Source organism: Humulus lupulus, chromosome 2 (assembly GCF_963169125.1).
Source record: "Humulus lupulus chromosome 2, drHumLupu1.1, whole genome shotgun sequence".
NCBI classification, from domain to species: domain Eukaryota; kingdom Viridiplantae; phylum Streptophyta; class Magnoliopsida; order Rosales; family Cannabaceae; genus Humulus; species Humulus lupulus.
In genome coordinates this window covers 11,892,539-11,912,836 of record NC_084794.1, presented here as the reverse complement: position 1 = coordinate 11,912,836, position 20,298 = coordinate 11,892,539, and the positions used below count along the sequence as shown (strand labels likewise).

The window sequence follows — 20,298 nt, the reverse complement described above, 5'->3', positions numbered from 1 at the left end:
CTAGTAGAGTACCCTCTTCCTGCGAGTCAGGTTAATAATAATTTTCAAATTTTGCTCATAGCTTGAAAGTCAAGCTCTACGAATGTTTAAATATAATATTAATATTTCAAATTTTGGTTATTCTTGAAAATGTGGATAGCTGAAGTGCCGAGAAAAAAAGGTCGTGGCCTGGCTAATTCGAAGCCACTTGAAATTCGAAGGCGAAATGCTGGGAAACCACTAGATCTTCAGCTTGATCCTAGGACGGACAAAGTGGTTGGCTTGGAGGACCAAGCTTTTGTCCGCGAGATAGGCCTCCAAGTCACTTTGTTGTTGCCAGGACATTACTTGGATTTCGCTGATATACCTCAACAATTTAAGGAACAAGTCGTACATAGGATGAAGGTACAAATTTAGAACAACTCTTGTGGTATAATTTTTAATGTAGAAATCATTTACAAATTAAACTAACATGTTATTTTTAATGTAGTATTTTTATAATGTTGATGGTCATCCAGAACCCGGGAGAGTTATGAAAACTATCTACACAGAGATGCGCAAAAGATATTCTGAGAGAAAGAACATCAGACATACTCACTTCAAAAAATATTACTCTAATCCGGAAGATTTGCAGAGTGTTTTAGTTGCCCCACCTGACCATTGCTCCAAGGAGAGTTGGAAAGATATTGTTCAGTTGTTTTTTAGCCCAAAATTTATCGCGCGATCCAACCAAAACAAGAAAAACAGAAAAGAAATGAAGTATACATCGACGCAAGGCACAAAATCGATGGCAGCTAAGCGTCACCAATTTGTAAGTAAAAATATTAATTTAATTTAACAAAATTTTACATTCTAACTTCCTATCTCTAAATTTGTATAGGCGAACCCTGATGAACATGTTATTGATACTTGGAAAGATAGCCATTTGAGAAAATCGACAAAAGTTTTTGTCAACGACACAGCTCGAGAAACTTTTGTAAGTTTAAACTTTTGTGTTATTATTTTCATTAAACTATGTTATTGATGTGTTTCAAACACTTTTTATGAACAGGAAAAAATGACGGAAGAGCTTGAGAGGGCACGACTTCAAAGTCAGTCTCAAGGACCGACGGAGGGATCTGAAACTGGATCTGCTGCTGAATCCTCGTCGATCGATCAGTACGAGATTATGAGTAAAGTACTTGGGGAGAGGTCTGATTTTCAAAGAGGAGTAGGTTACAGCAAAGGCAAAGGGAAAAAATCAGCTTCCAGCTCCACAAGTCAGTCACAGGCCCAACCTGCTCATACACCTCAGGAAGACATGGCTACTATGGCGGAAATGATGAAGTCAATGCGTGAAGAGATCCGGATGTTGAAATCTCAACAAGGTCCATCTGGTAATCCTCAGCATACCAGTACAGAAACTGAGTCGCGGTTTGAAAGCCTTCTCCAACGATATTTACCATCACAACCTGAAGGTGGTATATCTTCTCAAAGTCCACCTCCTTGGTCGATGCCACAACAACAACAACAACATGTGTATCCACCTCAACAGAATTATCCAAACACGTACGGACGTTCCTCCCAGTCCCCTCCTTTATATTACCCCGACGTCGCTACCGGATCTCAGACGTCACATCCTAGGCGTCGTGACTTCGGGGATTCATCGCAGCAGCAGCATCCACAGCAGATGTATGGTCAATTTGTGAGTCCGTCGCAGCAGCAGAGGTATGGTCAGTTTGAGAGTTTTTTGCATCAGTCTCCCTCGCAGCGACCACATGCTCGACAATTTAGACCATCTTCGCAGCATCACTCTACACAAGCACCACAGTTTGCTTCACCACCATTGCTGCGCCCTAATACTAGTGATCAAGATATTGATCTTAATGAGTATTTTACACCAAGTTGGCCAGATCAAAACAATAATAATTAGATTACGTTTTTTAATTATATTAAGACAATTGAAATTTTATTATGTTTATGTTATAATTACTTTATATGTAATTAAAATGAGACAATTTGTATTTTTTTATGTTAATTTTATGATTAATTACAATGTTAGTTTTGTTAGATGAATATTAATTGTGTTAGTAATTATAATATATGTTAAATATTATTATTTTTAAATAAGTATTATATGTATATTTATTAAGAAATAAAATAAAATTAATTGTTTTATTTTAATATTAGTATTGAGATACCGGCGGATTAATACCGGCGGAACCCGCCGGTAATAATCCGGTCAAAACGGTGTCAGCGTTGCACAACACCGGCGGACGCCCGCCTCTATTAATCCGCCGGTAATAGTGCAATACCGGCGGGTGGTGTCAAACGGTCGGTAATGGTGATAATACCGACCGTTTATTAATGGCGGGACTTTACCGGCGGATTCCCGCCGGTAATAACAAATACCGGCGGATAGACCATGTATTACCGGCGGGATCTTCCGCCGGTAATGGTGATTTTTGTTGTTGTGCTATATATACAAGCCTAAAACAGAGAAAGAGTAACAGAACTATAACCAACTACACTTGTACACTAACAGAATTGTAACTAACTAACAACTTCTCTACCCCCCTCTCAAACTTAGTGTGGATAAAGAAGCCACTCTAAGTTTGTCCCATAATAAGAAAAAATATCTAGTGCTAGACAAAGCTTTAGTTAGTATATCAGCAACTTGATCATAAGTCGGTGTATATGTTTGACAATGAGTTGCTTGTTCAAAATTCTCTCACGAACAAAATACAAATCCAGCTCAATGTGTTTGGTCCTTGAATGCATTACTGGATTGGTTGAAAGAAGTACAGTACTTTGATTGTCACACCATATGTATCGTTGGAGGAGAAAGCTTTATTTCAGACAATAGTGACTGAATCCATACAACTTCAGCAATAGCATTGGCTAGGCTACGATACTCAGCTTCTATGCTTGAATGGGAGACAGTGCGTTGCTTCTTAGATGCTCAAGACACAAGATTTGGACCCAAATAAACACATAAACCAAAAGTGGAGCGCCTGTCATCCGGGTCCGACGCCCAATCCGCATCATATAATGTTGTCAAAGGCAGAGTAGAGGACTTCCTATGGCTCAAACTGAAATCCAAAGTCCATTTGAGATACCGCAAGATTTTATTCACAATTTTCCAATGAGACTCAAGCGGAGACTGCATGTATTGAGAGACTTTGTTGACAACATAAGAGATTTCAGGGCATGTAATAGTGGCATTTTGGAGAGCTCCCACAAGGCTCCTATAGTAATGAGGGTCAGGAAGAGGATCACTGCCAAATGCAGAAAGTTTTTCACCCTCAGACATAGGCGTGGGCAATGAGTTGGCATACTACATCTTAGCCTTGCACAAGAGATTAGTAAGGTACTTAGTTTGACTTAAGTGGAGACCTTCAGTAGTATATTGCACTTGGATGCCAAGAAAGTAACTGAGATCGCCAAGATCTTTGAGTGCAAAGGAAGCATGTAGGCTACAAATTAAAGCTGAAATAACATCTTGAGAACTCCCTATAACAAAAATATCATCAACATAAACTAACACAAAGGTTATGTGATAAGCAGTGAAGCGAAAAAAGAGAGAGTTATCAACTTTAGCACATATAAAAATAAAAAAAGATAATAATGTAGTACGAAGCTTGTCAAACCAAGCTCTTGGTGCTTGCCGAAGCCCATAAATAGCCTTATGAAGTTTACACACTAAATGAGGAGAAGCAACCGCCACAAAACCAGGAGGTTGTGCCATGTAAACCTCTTCATTAAGATCCCCATTCAAGAATGCATTGTTAACATCCAATTGCTTTATACACCAGCTATTAGATAGAGCAATTGTAAGTATAATATGGATGGTAGTAGGATTTACCACAAGGCTAAAGGTCTCGGTGAAATCAAAACCATATTATTGAAGAAAACCTTTAGCAACCAGTCTAACTTTATGCTTAGAAACAGTACCATCTGCATTCTCTTTGAGCTTAAAAACCCACTTGCACCCAATAGCCTTCCTCCCTTGAGGTAATGGAACCAAGGACCAAGTTCCATTATGTTGGAGTGCATCAAACTCAGCTTGCATAGCAAATTTCCAAGCAACATTCTGCAATGCATCAGCTAAAGTTAGGGGTTCTTTGGATGCAATGAATACGTTTGGCTTGTAAACCCCTGCTTTAGCCCGAGTAGTCATTGTATGGGTGTTGGTAGGGCCTATGGAGATAGATGATGTTGGTAAATCAGCTGAAACAGAAGGAATAGATGGGTCAGCCGAGGCAAGAGGAATGGAAGGGAGAGTAGTTTGAGGTGAGGAAGGAATGGAATGGGTCGGGGAATGAGTGGAAGATGATGAAGTGGACATGGTGGATGGAAAAGACACAATAGGATTTAGAGCAGACAAAGAAGTAGTAGAGAAGTGCCATGAGACACGACTGTAGGAGTAGAAACAATAAGTGTGGAAAAAGGAAAGGAAAACTCATTGAACAACACATCCCTTAAAATATAGACTCTAACATTCGATGACAAGCATTTATAGCCTTTGTATTGGAGACTGTACCCCAGAAAATTACATTGTACAAACCTAAACTCAAGCTTATGTTTATTGTAAGGTCTAATATTGGGATAACAAACCCAACCAAACACTCTTAATTGAGAATAATCAGGTTTTCTGTGATACAAGAGTTAAAGAGGAGTATTGTGTTGAATAACAGGTGTGGGCAGTCTATTAATGAGAAAGGTAGAGGCTATTATAGCTTCATCCCAATACTTCAAAGGCATTGAAGCACGGGCAAGAAGAGTAAGGTAGTTTCAACTAAGTGTCTGTGTTTCTTTTCAGCAACACCATTTTTTTGGTGTGATGTTGAAAAGAAAGCCTATGATGAATACCATGTTCTAAAAGATAGGACTTGGAGGCTTGGTACTCACCTCCCCAATCGGACTGAATAGCCTTAATGGAACACTCAAATTCTTTTTCAACTTGTATTTTAAAGTGGATGAAAGTAGGTAAAGCTTCAGCTTTGGTTTTGAGAAGGAAAACCCATGTATACCGAGAGTAGGCATCTATAAAGTGGATGTAATACTTATATCAATCAGAAAAGAGAATGGGAGATGGACCCCAAATGTAACGCCCTAGATAACCAAGACCATTACACTATGTATTTGAAATAGTGCAAGACTTGCTAATCAAGTCATTTGAATAAAAATGTGATCCTAAGGTCAACCATGTTATATTATTTCATATAATATAATATTAGATTAAATAATGTGACAAAATGTGATTTGTCACACCTTGTAACATATTATTGAGAGTCACAAAATTGGACACATGTGTGTGCCCAAATGTGACATATTTTAGAGTTACAAAATTAGTTACAAATTTGTAACTCCCAAATATTACCCAATAATGTGTATATTATATGTTACACATTTGAGATTGGATTTCATAAAGCCATTATGAAATATGGCTGTTGGAGATATGATTTTAACCCCAATAATGTGTTTTGGGAGTTACAAAATCATTTGGGAGGGTTTTGGAACCGTTTGGAAAAACAGCACATTTTCAAGTGCTGAAAATGGGCTGTGGCTGCGGGCACTGAATGATGGTGGCCGCGACCTGGGGGATAGAGAGCAGTGGCCGCGGCCATTGATGTCCCTGGGCGCGGCCACAGGTGCATTTCAGGCCAAATTTTCAGTTTTTTCCAAATGTGTTGAACGGTTCTAAAAACCCAAATAACTCTCAAACCATTATTTTAAATTAGTCAATTTTAGTGTCTTCCAACTAAGCCTTCATGTCATGAAATAAGTCTAAATACATGACATAACCTCACTCAGTTTGGCTTTAACAAATCAAACAACTCATAGGATAAATGAGAAAAAAAATGAAAGTTTCGATTGTAAGATTAATATAAATCTAGATGTATTGACAATCCTAATATGCGGAATAAAACTGTATAGGATTGTTACAAAAATAAAGAAGATCGATTAATTATACATTCAACCATTGATTTGATGACATCGATCTGAAGTCTTTAAATCTGCAAAAGAAAAACAAAAGAGAATTAGAGAGGATAATGGACTAGCTTAAGGACCAGAACCTTATATTTATATAGGTGAGACATTCCATTAAGGTCTCTGCCACAATTAATATCAGAATATTTGACATTCAATAGGATATGAAATATTGGGTAACTCAATATTAAATAACTACCTTAAATGCTAACCATATTGAGAATATCTGTCAATTAATCATAACATTAACTTTAATCAGAATCAATTAGAATTAATGGTTTTTGGTAATTCTAATTAATATAATAATATATTCTAACATCGGTTTTTATGCATTACTTGACCAAGTCAGGAGTAACAATCTGAGCCTTCTGAGTAGGAAGTAGATAATTCTTGTAAATTCAGCCTTGACTTGAAGTAGTTGACATTTTTCTCCAACTCAGCTGCATCTTTCTTCAAAATTATCTAACCCTATCACAAAATTTCATCATAACCTGTTAATAATCTCAATAATTTGCCTAGAAATAGTAAGAACATGCAATGAACTTAAATTTTGAAGCAAACCCACATTAATTCTGCCAAAAAAATCAAATGGCTTATAATTATTATTAAGGGTGTACTTCATTGATCATTTTCATTTTCTTAGTTTAGAGCTCAAATTTTCTCAGCAACCAAATAAAATATAAACACGTGAAGAAAGAGAACCAGCGCAGCACAACAACTGAGATGAACAAGAAAAAGCAGAAGAACCCAGTTGTTGAATTTACAACTTGAGCCATTTTAGCTGACAGAGTCAATGCTGAATATGCCATTGTAGGTGGTAAGAGAAGAGCAATTGGTCTGTTAAATATGACACCTCAATCACAATGGCTGCTAAAGTCAGCTGAAGTTCATAATAGTGATATGTTTTGAGCTCATTCTTGCAAATTTGATGATTTTAGTTTTGTTGAGTTTAATATATGCTATCATTTTATTTGAATATGCGATTTTTTTTTAGTATACTTTAGTCTGATGCATTTTTTTTTAAGTTTGGTTTAAATTTTAGATATGAAGGATGGATAATGATTATTTGTTTTGAGATAATTTCTTTTTGCTTTTCATGTATCATCTTTTCTGTGATTAATTATTCAATTCTTTATTGAGGTATTTTTATTTGTCCCATTATATTTTTTTTTCAATCTGTTTTATCAGGTATATTATATTGTTTGAGTATGGTTTATTGAAAATATATTTTTTAATATGTGGAAGTTTATATTATGCATTTGTGTTTGGATCAGGTTTATAATATTTTTACTAAATTGCTAACTTTTCTAAGGTTTTATTTGGGGATTTCATATTCTGTAACATTACATACCAGGTTAAAATTTCTTTAATTACTTGAAATTTTTAACTTAGCAATGTACTCATGATGTGTGATCTTTTTCCGATCTTTGTTATTGAATAGGAAGAATGCTCAGAAAAATAGAATGACAAATGGCTATAGTGCCTAAGAAGAGGGAGTTGGCTCAAAAATTACACAAGTCTCGGCAACTTGAGGAAAAGAATGACAAATGGCTATATTGTCCTAATATTTGCAGCAAAAGCACCTAAATTATTAGGTTTGTAACACCTAAGTACCAAAGTTATTTTTTTGCTAGTGAAAGTACCATTTGTCCCTGTTTTGTTGTAGCCGTCAGTTTCAACCGCTAAGTGTGTTTGTGACATGTTGAGGTAAATATCAAATTAAATAAATATGTGGTGAAAGTATCTAATTTGATAAATTTGTGTGGCAAAAATACCCAGTTTATATATAAATTTGACATATGTGATGGATTTAACAACAAAATAAACAACTGCAACAAAATATAGAGAGAATATGTTTTTTCCGACAAAAAAATAACTTAGGTAATTAAGTGTTACAAATGCAATAATTTAGTTACTTTGGTCACAAATATCCCTTAATAAATTAATGTGATTCCTAGTACAAACATTATGAATAATCATTAAAATCATTGTGTTGTGACGACCTTAATGTTCACTGAGATTTACGTTGCATGAAATGCAATAATATGTAGTATTTGTCAGATATAGAATTAAAATTACAAATTACACCCTTATTATAAACACAGTAAAATATTTTATTACTATTGTAATGACCGAAAAATATATTTAATATTAAATAATCAATCCAATCACCGAAACCGGCAACCAAAGGTAAATTAATTATTCTTCTGATGAATGTGGGTCAGGGGGGCTAGTGTTTGTTTTCAGAGAAGGACATAATTGTGTAAGGTAAAGGTCGTGTCAAATTTCTAAACACAAAATGAAATCGAAAATATTATTTAATAAAAAATAATGGGGCGTGAACTCGCTGTCGTGCTAATACGAATCCACGTCAGATGTATATCGTGTTAATATTTTTAATGTCCACATCATATGCAATATCAATTATTCGCATAAGACTACATGATATACCCACCCCCACACATAAATTTATGTATGGACTAAGGGGTATTTAGCACAAATAGTGCAGGACATCCAGGAAGTTATTTAGTGGGTATTTGTTTTAAGTAGTTGAATTGTTTTGGAAAATGTAGAAGGATTAAAAATGAAAATAATATTAAATTTTTGTGTACAAAAAAATTCATTTTATCCTTAAAATACACGTGGGATTCACATAAATATTAATTTTACTTCTTAAAATTTGAAACATAGGAAAGGATTTAGAGTTTCCTTCCTACATTTACTTTACCCCATACTAAACACCCCCTTAAGGTATTGTGTTAAGCGAATGAGTATATTGCTACGGGCGTTGAAGCAATGTAGGATGAAGAGTGTTGTTATTTTACACCACATGAGTTGGCAATTAATGATTGGCTAGCGATACTGCATAATACTTATTAAATTCAAATAAATAAGACCTGATATTGAATTACATTAATAGCAGTATAACACTTACTTGTGATTTTGGACATTAGTATCCATTAACAATTCTTTAGAATAAATGGTGCAGTTAATAATAAATCTCGCATATATAGCAGTATGACACTTACTTGTGATTTTGGACATTAGTATCCCTTAACAATTCTTTAGAATGAACGGTGCAGTTAATAATGAATGTCGCATATTTTATTTTCAATTAGAATACATGAGAACATATGTCCAATTGTACTGATTACCGTATGTCGCACATTATTAATGACTCATACCAATACTCATTATTACACAAACTTTTAGTAAACTAAAAAAAATAGTTTTATTTATTTTCAATTAAAGGACAATAAACAATTTTAAATTTAAATAAAAATAATTTAATTGGAAAAAAATTATAAAATTGGTTTATATTAAAATAGGAAAATGACAATTTGAAAGTGTAATTTGTAATTTCACATTTATAAAATTTATTAAACAAAATACTTAAAAAAAATTATCAAACAGAATATAATTTTACAAAGGCCCATATTTTTTTTGAGAATTTTTCAAAAATATAGCTTTTATATCATCAATATGTAAAAATATAAGAATTATACTATTCTTAATTTGTATGGGAAAATTTATTAAAAAAATTTAAAGTATGAAAAACACAATTAGTAGCTAACTAAAATATAAAAATGCCACATTTTTTATCATAGTTATATTTTATTTGATTTTGAATGTCATTTTATTTTATTTTTTTAATTTTTAATTTTTTCCTTCATTTTTTAATTATTTTTTCAGTTCTTTTTTTTTTCCTTGCTTATGTTTTCTTCCATTTTTTCCTTTTTTTATTTTTCCTTCTATTTTTTCTTCATTTTTGTATTTATTATTTTCTCCTTCTTTTTTTTTTCTTTTTTCACACATATAAGCTTTTTTTTTTCTTTCTTTTTTTCTTCTTCCAATTTTTCATTTTTTTTCATTTTTTCTACAAATTTTTTCATTCATATTTTTTTCTTTCTATTTTTCCATTATTTTTCTTCTTCTTCTTTTCATTTTTATTTATTCATCTGTTTTTTTTTTCTTACATCATTTCTTTTGTTTTGTTTTGTTCTTTTTTTCATATTTTTTTATTTTTCTTTCCTAAGTTTTTTTTTCGTTCTTTTTTCTTCATTTTTTGTACTTATTCTTTTCTCATTCCATTTTATATTTTTTTTTTCCCTTTTTTCACACATATTTTAACATTAAATAATTATTTTACTATTTTTTATTTATAATCTTTTATTATTGTAATTTTTTTATAGTTTTTTCCACTATATGTAAAAAAAAAATCAAATTTTTAAGCATTTTCTTTTTATTGTAACCATTTTAGGAACACCAAAATTTAGAAAGAAAACTAATAAAAATATGAAAACATGAATGAGTAACCAGTTACCCTGATTGGAACATTCAAATCTAGAAAAAAAAAATTATATGAAGAAGATGGGAGAGAAGGGAAAGGTGGTGGATCTGATTTTTTGTTTCTATCTTCAGATCTGTGGTAATTGTTTATCTTCTTGTTCTTTGTGTGTGTATTTCTGGGGGTAATCGGTTACCTTCACGTTCTTTGTGTGTATAATTCTAGGGGTAACTAGTTACCTTCACGTTCTGATATGTGTGTATATTGTTGGATTCTTTATGGTAACTGGTTACCTATGTTACTAAAATCATAGCTACTTCTTCTTCATTTTTTAATGAAGTGTTCTTCCTCTTTTTTCTTCAAATTTGTTGTTTTTTTTTCATATTTAATATGAGTAACCTGTCACCCCTCTTATGGTGACTGGTTACGCTTCTTATGGCAGAATGTTACCTCTCTCAGGATAACTAGTTACCCCTCCTGGTACATATTATTTAACCTAATTCTATGATTTTTTTTTACATAACTGTCAAAGATCAATCAAGTAACTGGTTACCTTGCCCAGAATTTGAAAAAAGAAACGCACAATCTAAAAAAAAAAGAAAAAAATGTTTATAATAAATAAAAAATAATTTTAAACACAATTCAAATTACAAAAAAAATTGCAAAACAACCAAAGAAAAATTTAATATAAAAGTACTAATATAAAAAAACAAATAAACTAAAAAAATAATAATCAAATTACAAACATACCCTTCCAAATTAATAAACCTTGATTAAGAGTAAAACTATGGCATAAACTAACTTTTATACAAAAATATGGGAAAATAAACTCATAAAAATAAAAATTCTTTAAAAAAAAAAGTCATAGAAAAGTTGCAAACTATTAAAAATGTCATAAAAAATATAATTTCCTCTATTTTTTTAAGCTTGCCTAAGGCCAAAAAAAACAATTGATAAGCCGAACCTGCCCATACATACCATATGTGGAGAAAGTCTCAAGTTTCTTGTAGTGTAAGTTCATCCCAACTATTCAAGTTGTGCTGGATCAAGGATAGGAGGGAAGTATCTCGAGGACAATGGTGGAATTTAGAAAGGGATTATGATGATTTGAGATGAATAACGAGGTTAATATAATTCGGTAAAAATCAATGTTCATGGAATCCACTTATTTTCAGGTAGATGATTTTATAAATAAATTACTTTAACAAAAATATTTTTAAACATAATTAATACTCATCGAAGAAATGTAGTTCTACTAGACTATTTTACTTGTAATTTTTTTTAAAACAACTTCAATGTATATTCTCTTAGTTTTTGGATAATATTGAAAAAAAAAATTAAAACTATTTATATAAAAACTAAAAATGACTTGGTATGTATGTTACTAAAAATACGACTTTGTATGTGGGTAAAGATACATATAATTTTTGTCGTTATCCATTAGATTAGTAATAAAACGAATACAATATTATAGTTACTATGAAGAAATTATGTTAATAGTAATTCAAAAACCATTCCAATTCTACCATATAACCATAGTAAAAGATTAAACTGTTTTGAGATGAGATAGAAAAATGACAACTACGCACTTGCTACAAAACTCCATTACATGTCAAGTGTCAACAACCCTGGAACCGCTAAAATAAAAAACGACAATGACCCCAAACAATGACATCGAAGATACGACAATAATATAAACTAAGACAACACAATATATGTGGAGGTAGTAGATAGTGAATAAGTAATGATAATTATACAAAAGCAACATCTTTTGTGAAAACGACATTAACCTGATAGTAACGACTACTAATAGACAATTATATCACAAAATGACAAATAACAAAATTTCGCTTTAATTTTTAATATTTATCTGTCAGTTTGAACCTTTGAATGAAAGATTCTCTTACTTTGATATGTTATAGTTTAATAGAAATGTCATTAAACATATTTTAATTTCAACAAGAAAATGTTTATGATGGGAAATTACTACTTACCTATAAAATAAAAAAATTAATAACAATTCTAGATACTAAACTATTATCTAAAATAATTTTAGAGTTTTTTTCAACTTAAAATTTAAGGCAACATTTTTTTTAAGATTCAAATAATTATTACTACGTGTCATTGTTTATTGTGAAGCAACATATTAATCTATATAAAAGAAAATGTAAAAGTCATTTACGAATTTGAGTTGTTAATTCAAGAACATGAGCTTTGCCATTTTTTCAGGGACTATATAGCAAATTCGTGTTGCATTAAAGGACAAATATGCAAAAACCTATTATTAAAACCCCCAAATACCTAAATTTTGCTACGTGTATGACACTAACAGCAACCAACGCAAAGAGTCGTTTGCAGCAATGTATTAAACAAAGCAAACATAATTGACAAAAAAAATTCCACCCAGAACAATTTCATTTTATTTTTTATTTTTTTAAAAGGAAAAAAGAAAAGCAAATTAGAGATATGTGAAGCTTCTAAGGGAAGATTATATGAGTATTAAAAATCATCATCATTGCTAATCTTAGTCCATAATAACAAAGGGATTAGACTATCTAATCCCACCACTTGTAAAGCCAAGCCAAATACAAAATAAAAATCCAAAATACGACCGTTAGAAAAGTATGGACCAAATAAAAAGGTCAAAAAGTGAGTGTGTGAGAGTTATGGGGGCCGGGACGTTATTGAAAAATAATGCAAAACGCCAAAACAAACGGTTCATCAATTCATTCATGACTCCTTTTCCTTGTCAGCTGGGAATCATTCTGACTCACTCACACCAACTATCACAAATCCTCAAACGGTTCATCTAACACCAGCAAATAATGAAAATAAAGTCTTTATTTTAAAAAAAATTCACAGTAGTGTATTTGCTTTGAAATTATATTGCGATTCTAATAAATTAATACCTACTACTAGACTAGTCTTATGTGTCCGTCTGTTACTTAAATGAGTTCATACGTATCTATGATAAAAAGAAGAAAAAAAAGTCAGTCAAGACTGGATTCTGTGATGAAATGTACTTTATGAGAGACAAGGTATAATGACTCATTAAGATAAAGAGGAGTAAATTTGTTTTGACCGGAGACCAGAAAAAATGTAACGAAAGAAACTTATCACGCTGTAACTAAAGAGCAAGGCAGGACTGGAAATAAAGAGAAACGAACAGGAAATAATCATTGTTTCAATTGCTTTGATATTTCCCTGAACAAAAAAATATGAATTGAGACGGTAAAAGGAGATGGAGAAAGTGAAACCAATTTAATACTTTTTCTGCATCCCAAGTACAGTAATCCAAAGAAAAATCAGTAAAAAAGAAAAAGAAAAAGAAAAAAATTATATATATAATCATGTATGATAATGAAATAGACAGGCCACTGCCCAAAGACAAGTCTGTACAACAAGAACCTCTTCTTTTGTCTCTATCTATCTCTCTGAGGACCCCAAATTCTGGGGTTGGGACTCTTGTGGGGTGAACTTTGGGAGCACCTCTCTTCTATTCTTGAATGAACCACATGCCTGAGAAGGCACAACTGTAACAAACAGCTAATGAGCTATATATCTTCAATACAAACTAGATTTTTTTTTTAAGAAAAAAAAACTAGGTACTCTGAGATGTATATTGTATTTTAATGAGCTACTGAAAGATTTGTTTTTTTTACTCTGGTAGATGAGATGGCAAATTTTCGCCAGGATTATGTGTTGGTCAGTCCTATCCATGAGTTGTTTCAGATACTTGGCTCCCTGAATCCCCTGACTTTGTTGGCATTTCAGATGAACCAGAAATCTCCTTTGTTGATTCGATTTCCATGCTGGTTGTTCGGCTCTTTCTGTTTCTTCGTTCCTGTAAAAATCCGTGTAGAAGACAAAACCAATTAGTTTAGTTCTCTGCCGAAAAATGATGTTTTCAGAAGACTAATATCATGTAGTAAACTATTAGTAGTATATGAAGTGGATCAATATGCCACACTAGGGCAGTCTTTTGCGAGTGACAAACCAATATGAGTTGTTTCAGAAAAAGAGTAGGAATGGCACCTCACGAAACGGGTAGTCGTCGGTTTCAAGCATTCGTACAACATGACTCATTTTTGGCCTCTTTTCTGAATCAGGATCAACACATCTAAGGGCAACTAGAAGAGCATGTTTTAAAGCACGTGTGGTTGGTTTAACTTCTAGGAATGGATCCACAACCTCCTCAGCTCTTCTTGTACCCACCATCACCTTTAACCACTCCACAAGATTAACCTGCAACAAGTATGACAAGTGCATCAGAAAACTCATCACAAGACAGATACTCTCAAAAGGTAGCATGCAATTCATGTTATCGGTTTAGTGAGAATCAGAGAAAAGTGCAATTCAAGCAAAACACATTCAGAACAGAACAAGTAGAAAACAGATTTAAGATTTCAATACCTCATTAGCAGCACGTCCATAGTCCACAGGGTCCCTTCCAGTAACTGATTCAAGCAAAAGGACACCGAAGCTGTAAATGTCGCTTTTCTCATTTAACAACCCGGTATTAGCATACTCCGGTGCCACATAACTGAAATGAACGGAACAAACCAGTTTGTAATCTTTCATCAGACTCCGCTATAATTGTTACATTCCAACTAAAGCATTTAGCATCTATACATACCCAAATGTTCCCATTACTCTAGTTGTGATGTGACTCTCTCCTGCATCCAAGAGTTTCGCCAATCCAAAATCAGAAACCTTTGCATTGAACTCATCATCAATCAAAATGTTGCTTGATTTAATGTCTCTGTGAATAACTTTGGGTTCTATTGCTTCATGTAAATAAGCCAGTCTGCAAGCATTAATAGTATTTGAAGTCAGTTCTCCTCTTCAAATTTTCAGACACTGAAGAGAAAATAAAGATCTAAACAAATTGATTTCTTGAATCAAATCAGTAAGATGGACGTTAATATTTGAAGTTTGGGCTTTATTGTTTCAAGTAAATAAGTAAGCCTGCAATTTAATATTCCATGTCAATTTTCCTTGTATTCAAATTTTCAGACACAAATGAAAAATTACAGTCCCAATTTACTGAATAGTTTAACAGAATCAAAGGATGGACAAAGTCCCAGAACAGCCAGATATTGTTACGAGGAATGTCGAAACATAAAGCTTTGTAAGAAATGATATAGAGAACTTTGTGACAAAACAAGAAAAGGCGAAAAGGAGATTTTTCTTTTCTTTTCCCTACAAGTATATAGCAAATTATGTTAGTATCAATGATATGAACAACTTGGCTCCAATAATATATCAAACTGGTAGAGTGATTAAAGAACTTACGCCTTTGCAGTACAAAGAATCACTTTTATGCGAGCCTCCCAAGTAAGGGTGCCATGATTGCGCATGGCCCCATGTAGCCATTGTTCAAGGTTTCCATTGTTAACATATTCATAAACCAGCATCCTGTGTAATGCAATAGTCAGTATACTCAAACTTTATAACCTTCAGCGAAGGCAAAAAGATGAGGAAACATAATAAACAATGTAAATGGCATGAATGGCTTAGAATATTTGTCCAAAATATAATATTCTAGTATAAAATGCTAAAGAAATCAATAAAAAGGATGAATGAACTTAAATGAACACCTGTGAACTCCTTCTATGCAATAGCCAAGGAGCCGCACTAGATTCTTATGCCGTACATGGCCTATTGCTTCCACTTCAACTCTAAATTCCTTCTCAGCCTGTCCCCTGTGTGAACGATTAAAAACAGTAGGAGTTGTTACTCTTTTAATTTTTGAGTAAGAGATGATACTTTGAAGTTTATCTTTTTTGGCTTACAGATTGTTCAGAAGCTTTTTCACGGCCACCTCAGTTCCATTTATAAGTCTCCCTTTGTAAACAACCCCATATCCACCCTCACCAAGCACATTGTCTGCAGAGAAACGATTTGTAGCAAATTCCAGGTCCCTAAGGGTAAACCAGTGGCCCCACCCGAGGTGTGAAACTTCTGGCAAGCCAATTAGAGGAGAAGCTGTGACAATGCCTCCGTACGTTGATGAGTGCTGCTTGCGAACACCTCCAGAACTTCCTTCTTCCCCTGACTGTGAGCTACATGCTCTATCATGATGGTAAACCGAGCTGCATTGACTCATGTTATCAGGATCACTAGTTTTGCTCATCCCTAAGTGAACTAACATCTTCTCTGAATTCTTATCACTTGGTTTATCATTAACTGTCACAAATAAACTATCCTGGTGATCATGCGTACTCTCAGCCCCAATCCTGTCAACCTTGATATCTTTGGAGATATTTGGAATTTGGCTGAGTGAAAATTTGTCCAAAGATCTCCTTGATTTTCGTCGAAATGTGACCCATATAGAAAGGAAACAAAGGATCAAAACAATAAACGCTCCAACACAAATGCCAATCAAAACCCATAATTTTAAACCGAAAAGTGATGTCTTCTTTGACAATTCTGCATTCAAAGAACTCCCAGACGCCATAGCTGATACCCTTGATATTGAAACACAGAACCCACTCTGGTGTTCTAAGTACCAGGTCCGAAGAACTCAACACATTTCCACCTTCGTGACAGAAAACATATGCAAATCTTTACAAATCCGTTGAAAGGTCTCCATATACATTTTTCTCAAAGAAACAAAACAACAATATTAACAATAAAGTTACAGATTATGCATAACTAATACTTATTGCTACCCAGCTAATAAATTGTGCTTTGAAAAAAAGAAAGAAAGAAAGAAAGAAAGAGGACATTATCCTTTTCTTAGCACTTAAATCCCACAGTAAAAGGAATATTTTCAAATTGAATTTGAAGGAATAGATTTTTGTAACTTGCAAAACACATCAGCAAATCCATACGGAAAAAACAAATACATCCAAAGGTAAAAAGTGAAGGAAAAACTGTAGCTATATTATACTTACATTGACATTTTAAGAAGAATTCAGAGTTTCGAAAGCAAACTAAAGTAGCTTCAAGTACAATGTATAGATATATTGGAAAAATAATGCAAAACCAACAGGTATATATGTATATCACCGTAATTAAAGAAACTGTATAAATTCCACATTCCAGGTAAAAAAGTAAAATCTTATCCATGAATCACAAGTAAACAAATCAAAAAATTAATATCAAGTGGGAAAAGGGAAAAAGAGAAATCTAAGAGAGAGCATCACTTATGATCCAAGTAAAAGACCCAAAAAGAGGTGAAATGTGAGCCATGTTAGCAAAAAAAAGAGATTTAAAGAAGAAAATACTCACCTTTCTATGGTATTGATCTAAGCTAGCCTCCTTGATCTTCTTCCTTGAGCACCCAGAGAATCAAAGGACGGGCTTCTTCTTGAACCAACAGAGATTCAATAAGCATGAATAGGCCAATGTAGACCTGAAGTAAAGAGAAGCCCACCAAAACCCAGATGCCTCAAAAGGCAAGAGTCCCAGATGAGTAGTTTACAAGTAGGGGTTGTGGCCTCAAGTGGGCCAAAACCAATTCAGAGAGAATGATAGTTAAGAATATATATATATATATATGTATATATATATAAATTAAAAAGAAAAGAAAGGGAAGAGAGTTTAGGCAAGGCCAGACAAAAATGTAATCTTTGAAGGGGAAAATGTAGAAAGAGGGTGTGGGAGAGAGAGAGAGATTAAATATATAAATAAAACGGTGGATTTAGAGAGACAAAAAGAAAAGGTGGGTAAAATGGTTGGTGGGTATTTTGTCTGTGTGAACGAGAGAGGGACCTGAGCAAGCTGGAAAGGAAGCTTGGTTTGCAATGGAGGAAACCAGAGAGAGAGAGAGAAACAGTAAAGGAAAAGCAAATTTGAGATGAACAGTAATGGGGGAGCATTAATCACTGGGTCTCAAAAAATAATTTGATAAAATGAAACAAAAGTATTTAAAGTAAAGTTCAATAGAGAGAGAAAGAGAGAGAGAGAGAGAGTCAACCCAAGAAGAGGGAACTCCAAATCTATCTTGGGTTGAGACCTACTTACCAAACTGTCCTCATCTCTTCAAGAAAATTATTCTCTTTCAAATCTTAAAGAAAAAAAAATTAAGTTTTTTTCTTCCAAATATGAGAGAGAGGTATGCATCACAGTCTGTCACTGCATACATGGCAGTTGACAGACAATTTGGAGTTGTGGTGCTCCATATGATGGTTCTGAGTTTCCACTTTCATTTGTTTTAATTTGTTTGTCATTGCAATTATTCCAAACTACAATGTGGGTTTCAATCTTTTCAAGTGTATTTCCAAATTTTAAGCATGAATTTCAAATATATAATAATAATAAATAATAATGATAATAATAAGGTACATTCATATTGGTTTTTGGGATAAGTGTGTGTGCATAACAATTAATTAAATCAAATCAATGAATAACTTCTTAAATTACCCATTAGACGACAGACAATAATACATGAAACTAAATTCCATTGCCGCACATAGTACATTTAACAACAATATGGTAAATAGATGGTTATTTTCTACCATTCAATGCTGAATAACAGAATTGGATTTGGTCCAATATGCATATTGTTATTATTATTATTATTATTATTCAGTGCACTTGGTATATTAATTTTAGCAGAAGTCTAGGTACTTGAATTACATACCACTAAACAAAATTTAATTAAAATAATATCAGGGGTTATTATGTTTGAAATTTAATCCCCCACAAAAGTACAATGTGCCCATACCAAAAGTTTTTAATGTTTCAGGGTTGTTCAAATTTCCCAAATCTTAAAATGAAAATATTACCCTCCAATAAATTAGGGGTAAGAAAACATTCTGTATTTTTAATATGTGATATTTGGGAAAACCCTAAAAGAGAACAAATTGGTTGTCTAATAAACCCTTTCATTTCTAATTAGTCATACTAATTATAAATAGGAAAATTTTACAATAGAGTCATGATTTTTGTCACCACCGACTAAGGCGTTTCTGTTTTTAGTAGGTGAATAAATTATAATCTAATTTTTTTATATGATGGTGTATATTGTATTTAGGGTTTATATCTTTTTGGATCTTGTGTTTTGTCCGATTACCTGTTTGGACCATGTGTTTTGACAAATTACTTTTTGGACCCTATATTTTGTAAAATGGTTAAAATAGAACCCTGAACCCGATTTTGATCAATATTTTCTCAACTAAAATCACAAATAATTTACCAAACTAACAATTCAGAACAAAAATAAAATCATTCTGCTTATAAATTATGTTGTTATATTCAATTTTTCTTCAACAAAATTGACTTTAGGGTTCTATTTTAACTATTTACAAAATATAAGGTTCAAAAAGTAATTTCTCAAAACACAGGGTCAAACAGGTAATAGGACAAAACACAGGGTTCAAAAATATATAAACTCTTGTATCTATAGTAGATATTCCATTAATTTTATAAGAAATTTTGAATAATTTACTGTGCCGAAAAAGACTTCAAAATAATTTGTTTCAAACGCTTATAAAATAAGCTCAAAATTAATTTTTTTTTCGTATTTTCAATATATAAATAGATTACAATTTAATTTTTGATATATGATGGTGTATAATGTAATTATTTAAAATTCTCGCAAAATTTTAGAGAATTTTAAATAAGTTACAATACTTCAAATAAAAATAGTTTATTTTAAAATTTGTTTTATATGCAAGTAAAATAAAGTATTTTGAAATTTATTTTCAGTATAAAAAATTATTAAAAAAAAAATTTTAAAACTTAAAATCATAAATAACAATAGTATACACCATTATATAAAGAAAATGAATTATAATTCTTCCACGGAGAGACACCCCAACCGGGATGAGTAACAGCCATGGACCACTGTACTCATCTCCTCCCTGTGCGTATATATAAATATATTAATATATATATATATATATTTAAGGCATTGAATGAATGGGTTGGTATTTATCCAGAATTGTTTAGAGAATAAACTCTTTCAAAATATTCTCTCCTTTTTTTTTTCTCTGTCAACTGCTTCTGGAAGTTTAATTTATTATTACTTACCACCAAGTGACCCAAGGAAAATATTAATTAGTCACAGCTAGTACTAGTGCCTATCCAATTATATTTTAATAGTAGAT

The 20,298-nt window shown here is 32.6% G+C and overlaps 1 protein-coding gene across 3 annotated transcripts; it reads right to left on the bottom strand.

Annotated features, from left to right (window-relative positions):
* Window positions 1–13,482: 13,482 nt before the first annotated feature.
* Window positions 13,483–18,188, bottom strand: LOC133817287 (probable receptor-like protein kinase At2g42960). Of its 3 annotated transcripts, XR_009885524.1 has the most exons (9): window positions 17,477–18,187; window positions 16,036–16,781; window positions 15,841–15,945; window positions 15,536–15,658; window positions 14,877–15,047; window positions 14,654–14,783; window positions 14,276–14,485; window positions 13,903–14,084; window positions 13,483–13,773 (listed from the first exon to the last, which is right to left on the bottom strand). XR_009885524.1 is itself a non-coding variant. In XM_062249760.1 (8 exons), the coding sequence occupies exons 2-8, from the start codon at window positions 16,698–16,700 to the stop codon at window positions 13,953–13,955; spliced, it is 1,536 nt and encodes a 511-aa protein (XP_062105744.1). In that variant the 5' UTR covers window positions 16,701–16,845; window positions 17,477–18,188; the 3' UTR covers window positions 13,483–13,952. The 3 variants fall into 3 exon arrangements, 2 of the variants coding, with proteins under 2 accessions (XP_062105744.1, XP_062105743.1); XM_062249760.1 differs by having other exon boundaries at window positions 13,483–14,084; window positions 16,036–16,845; window positions 17,477–18,188; XM_062249759.1 differs by having other exon boundaries at window positions 13,483–14,084.
* Window positions 18,189–20,298: the final 2,110 nt, after the last annotated feature.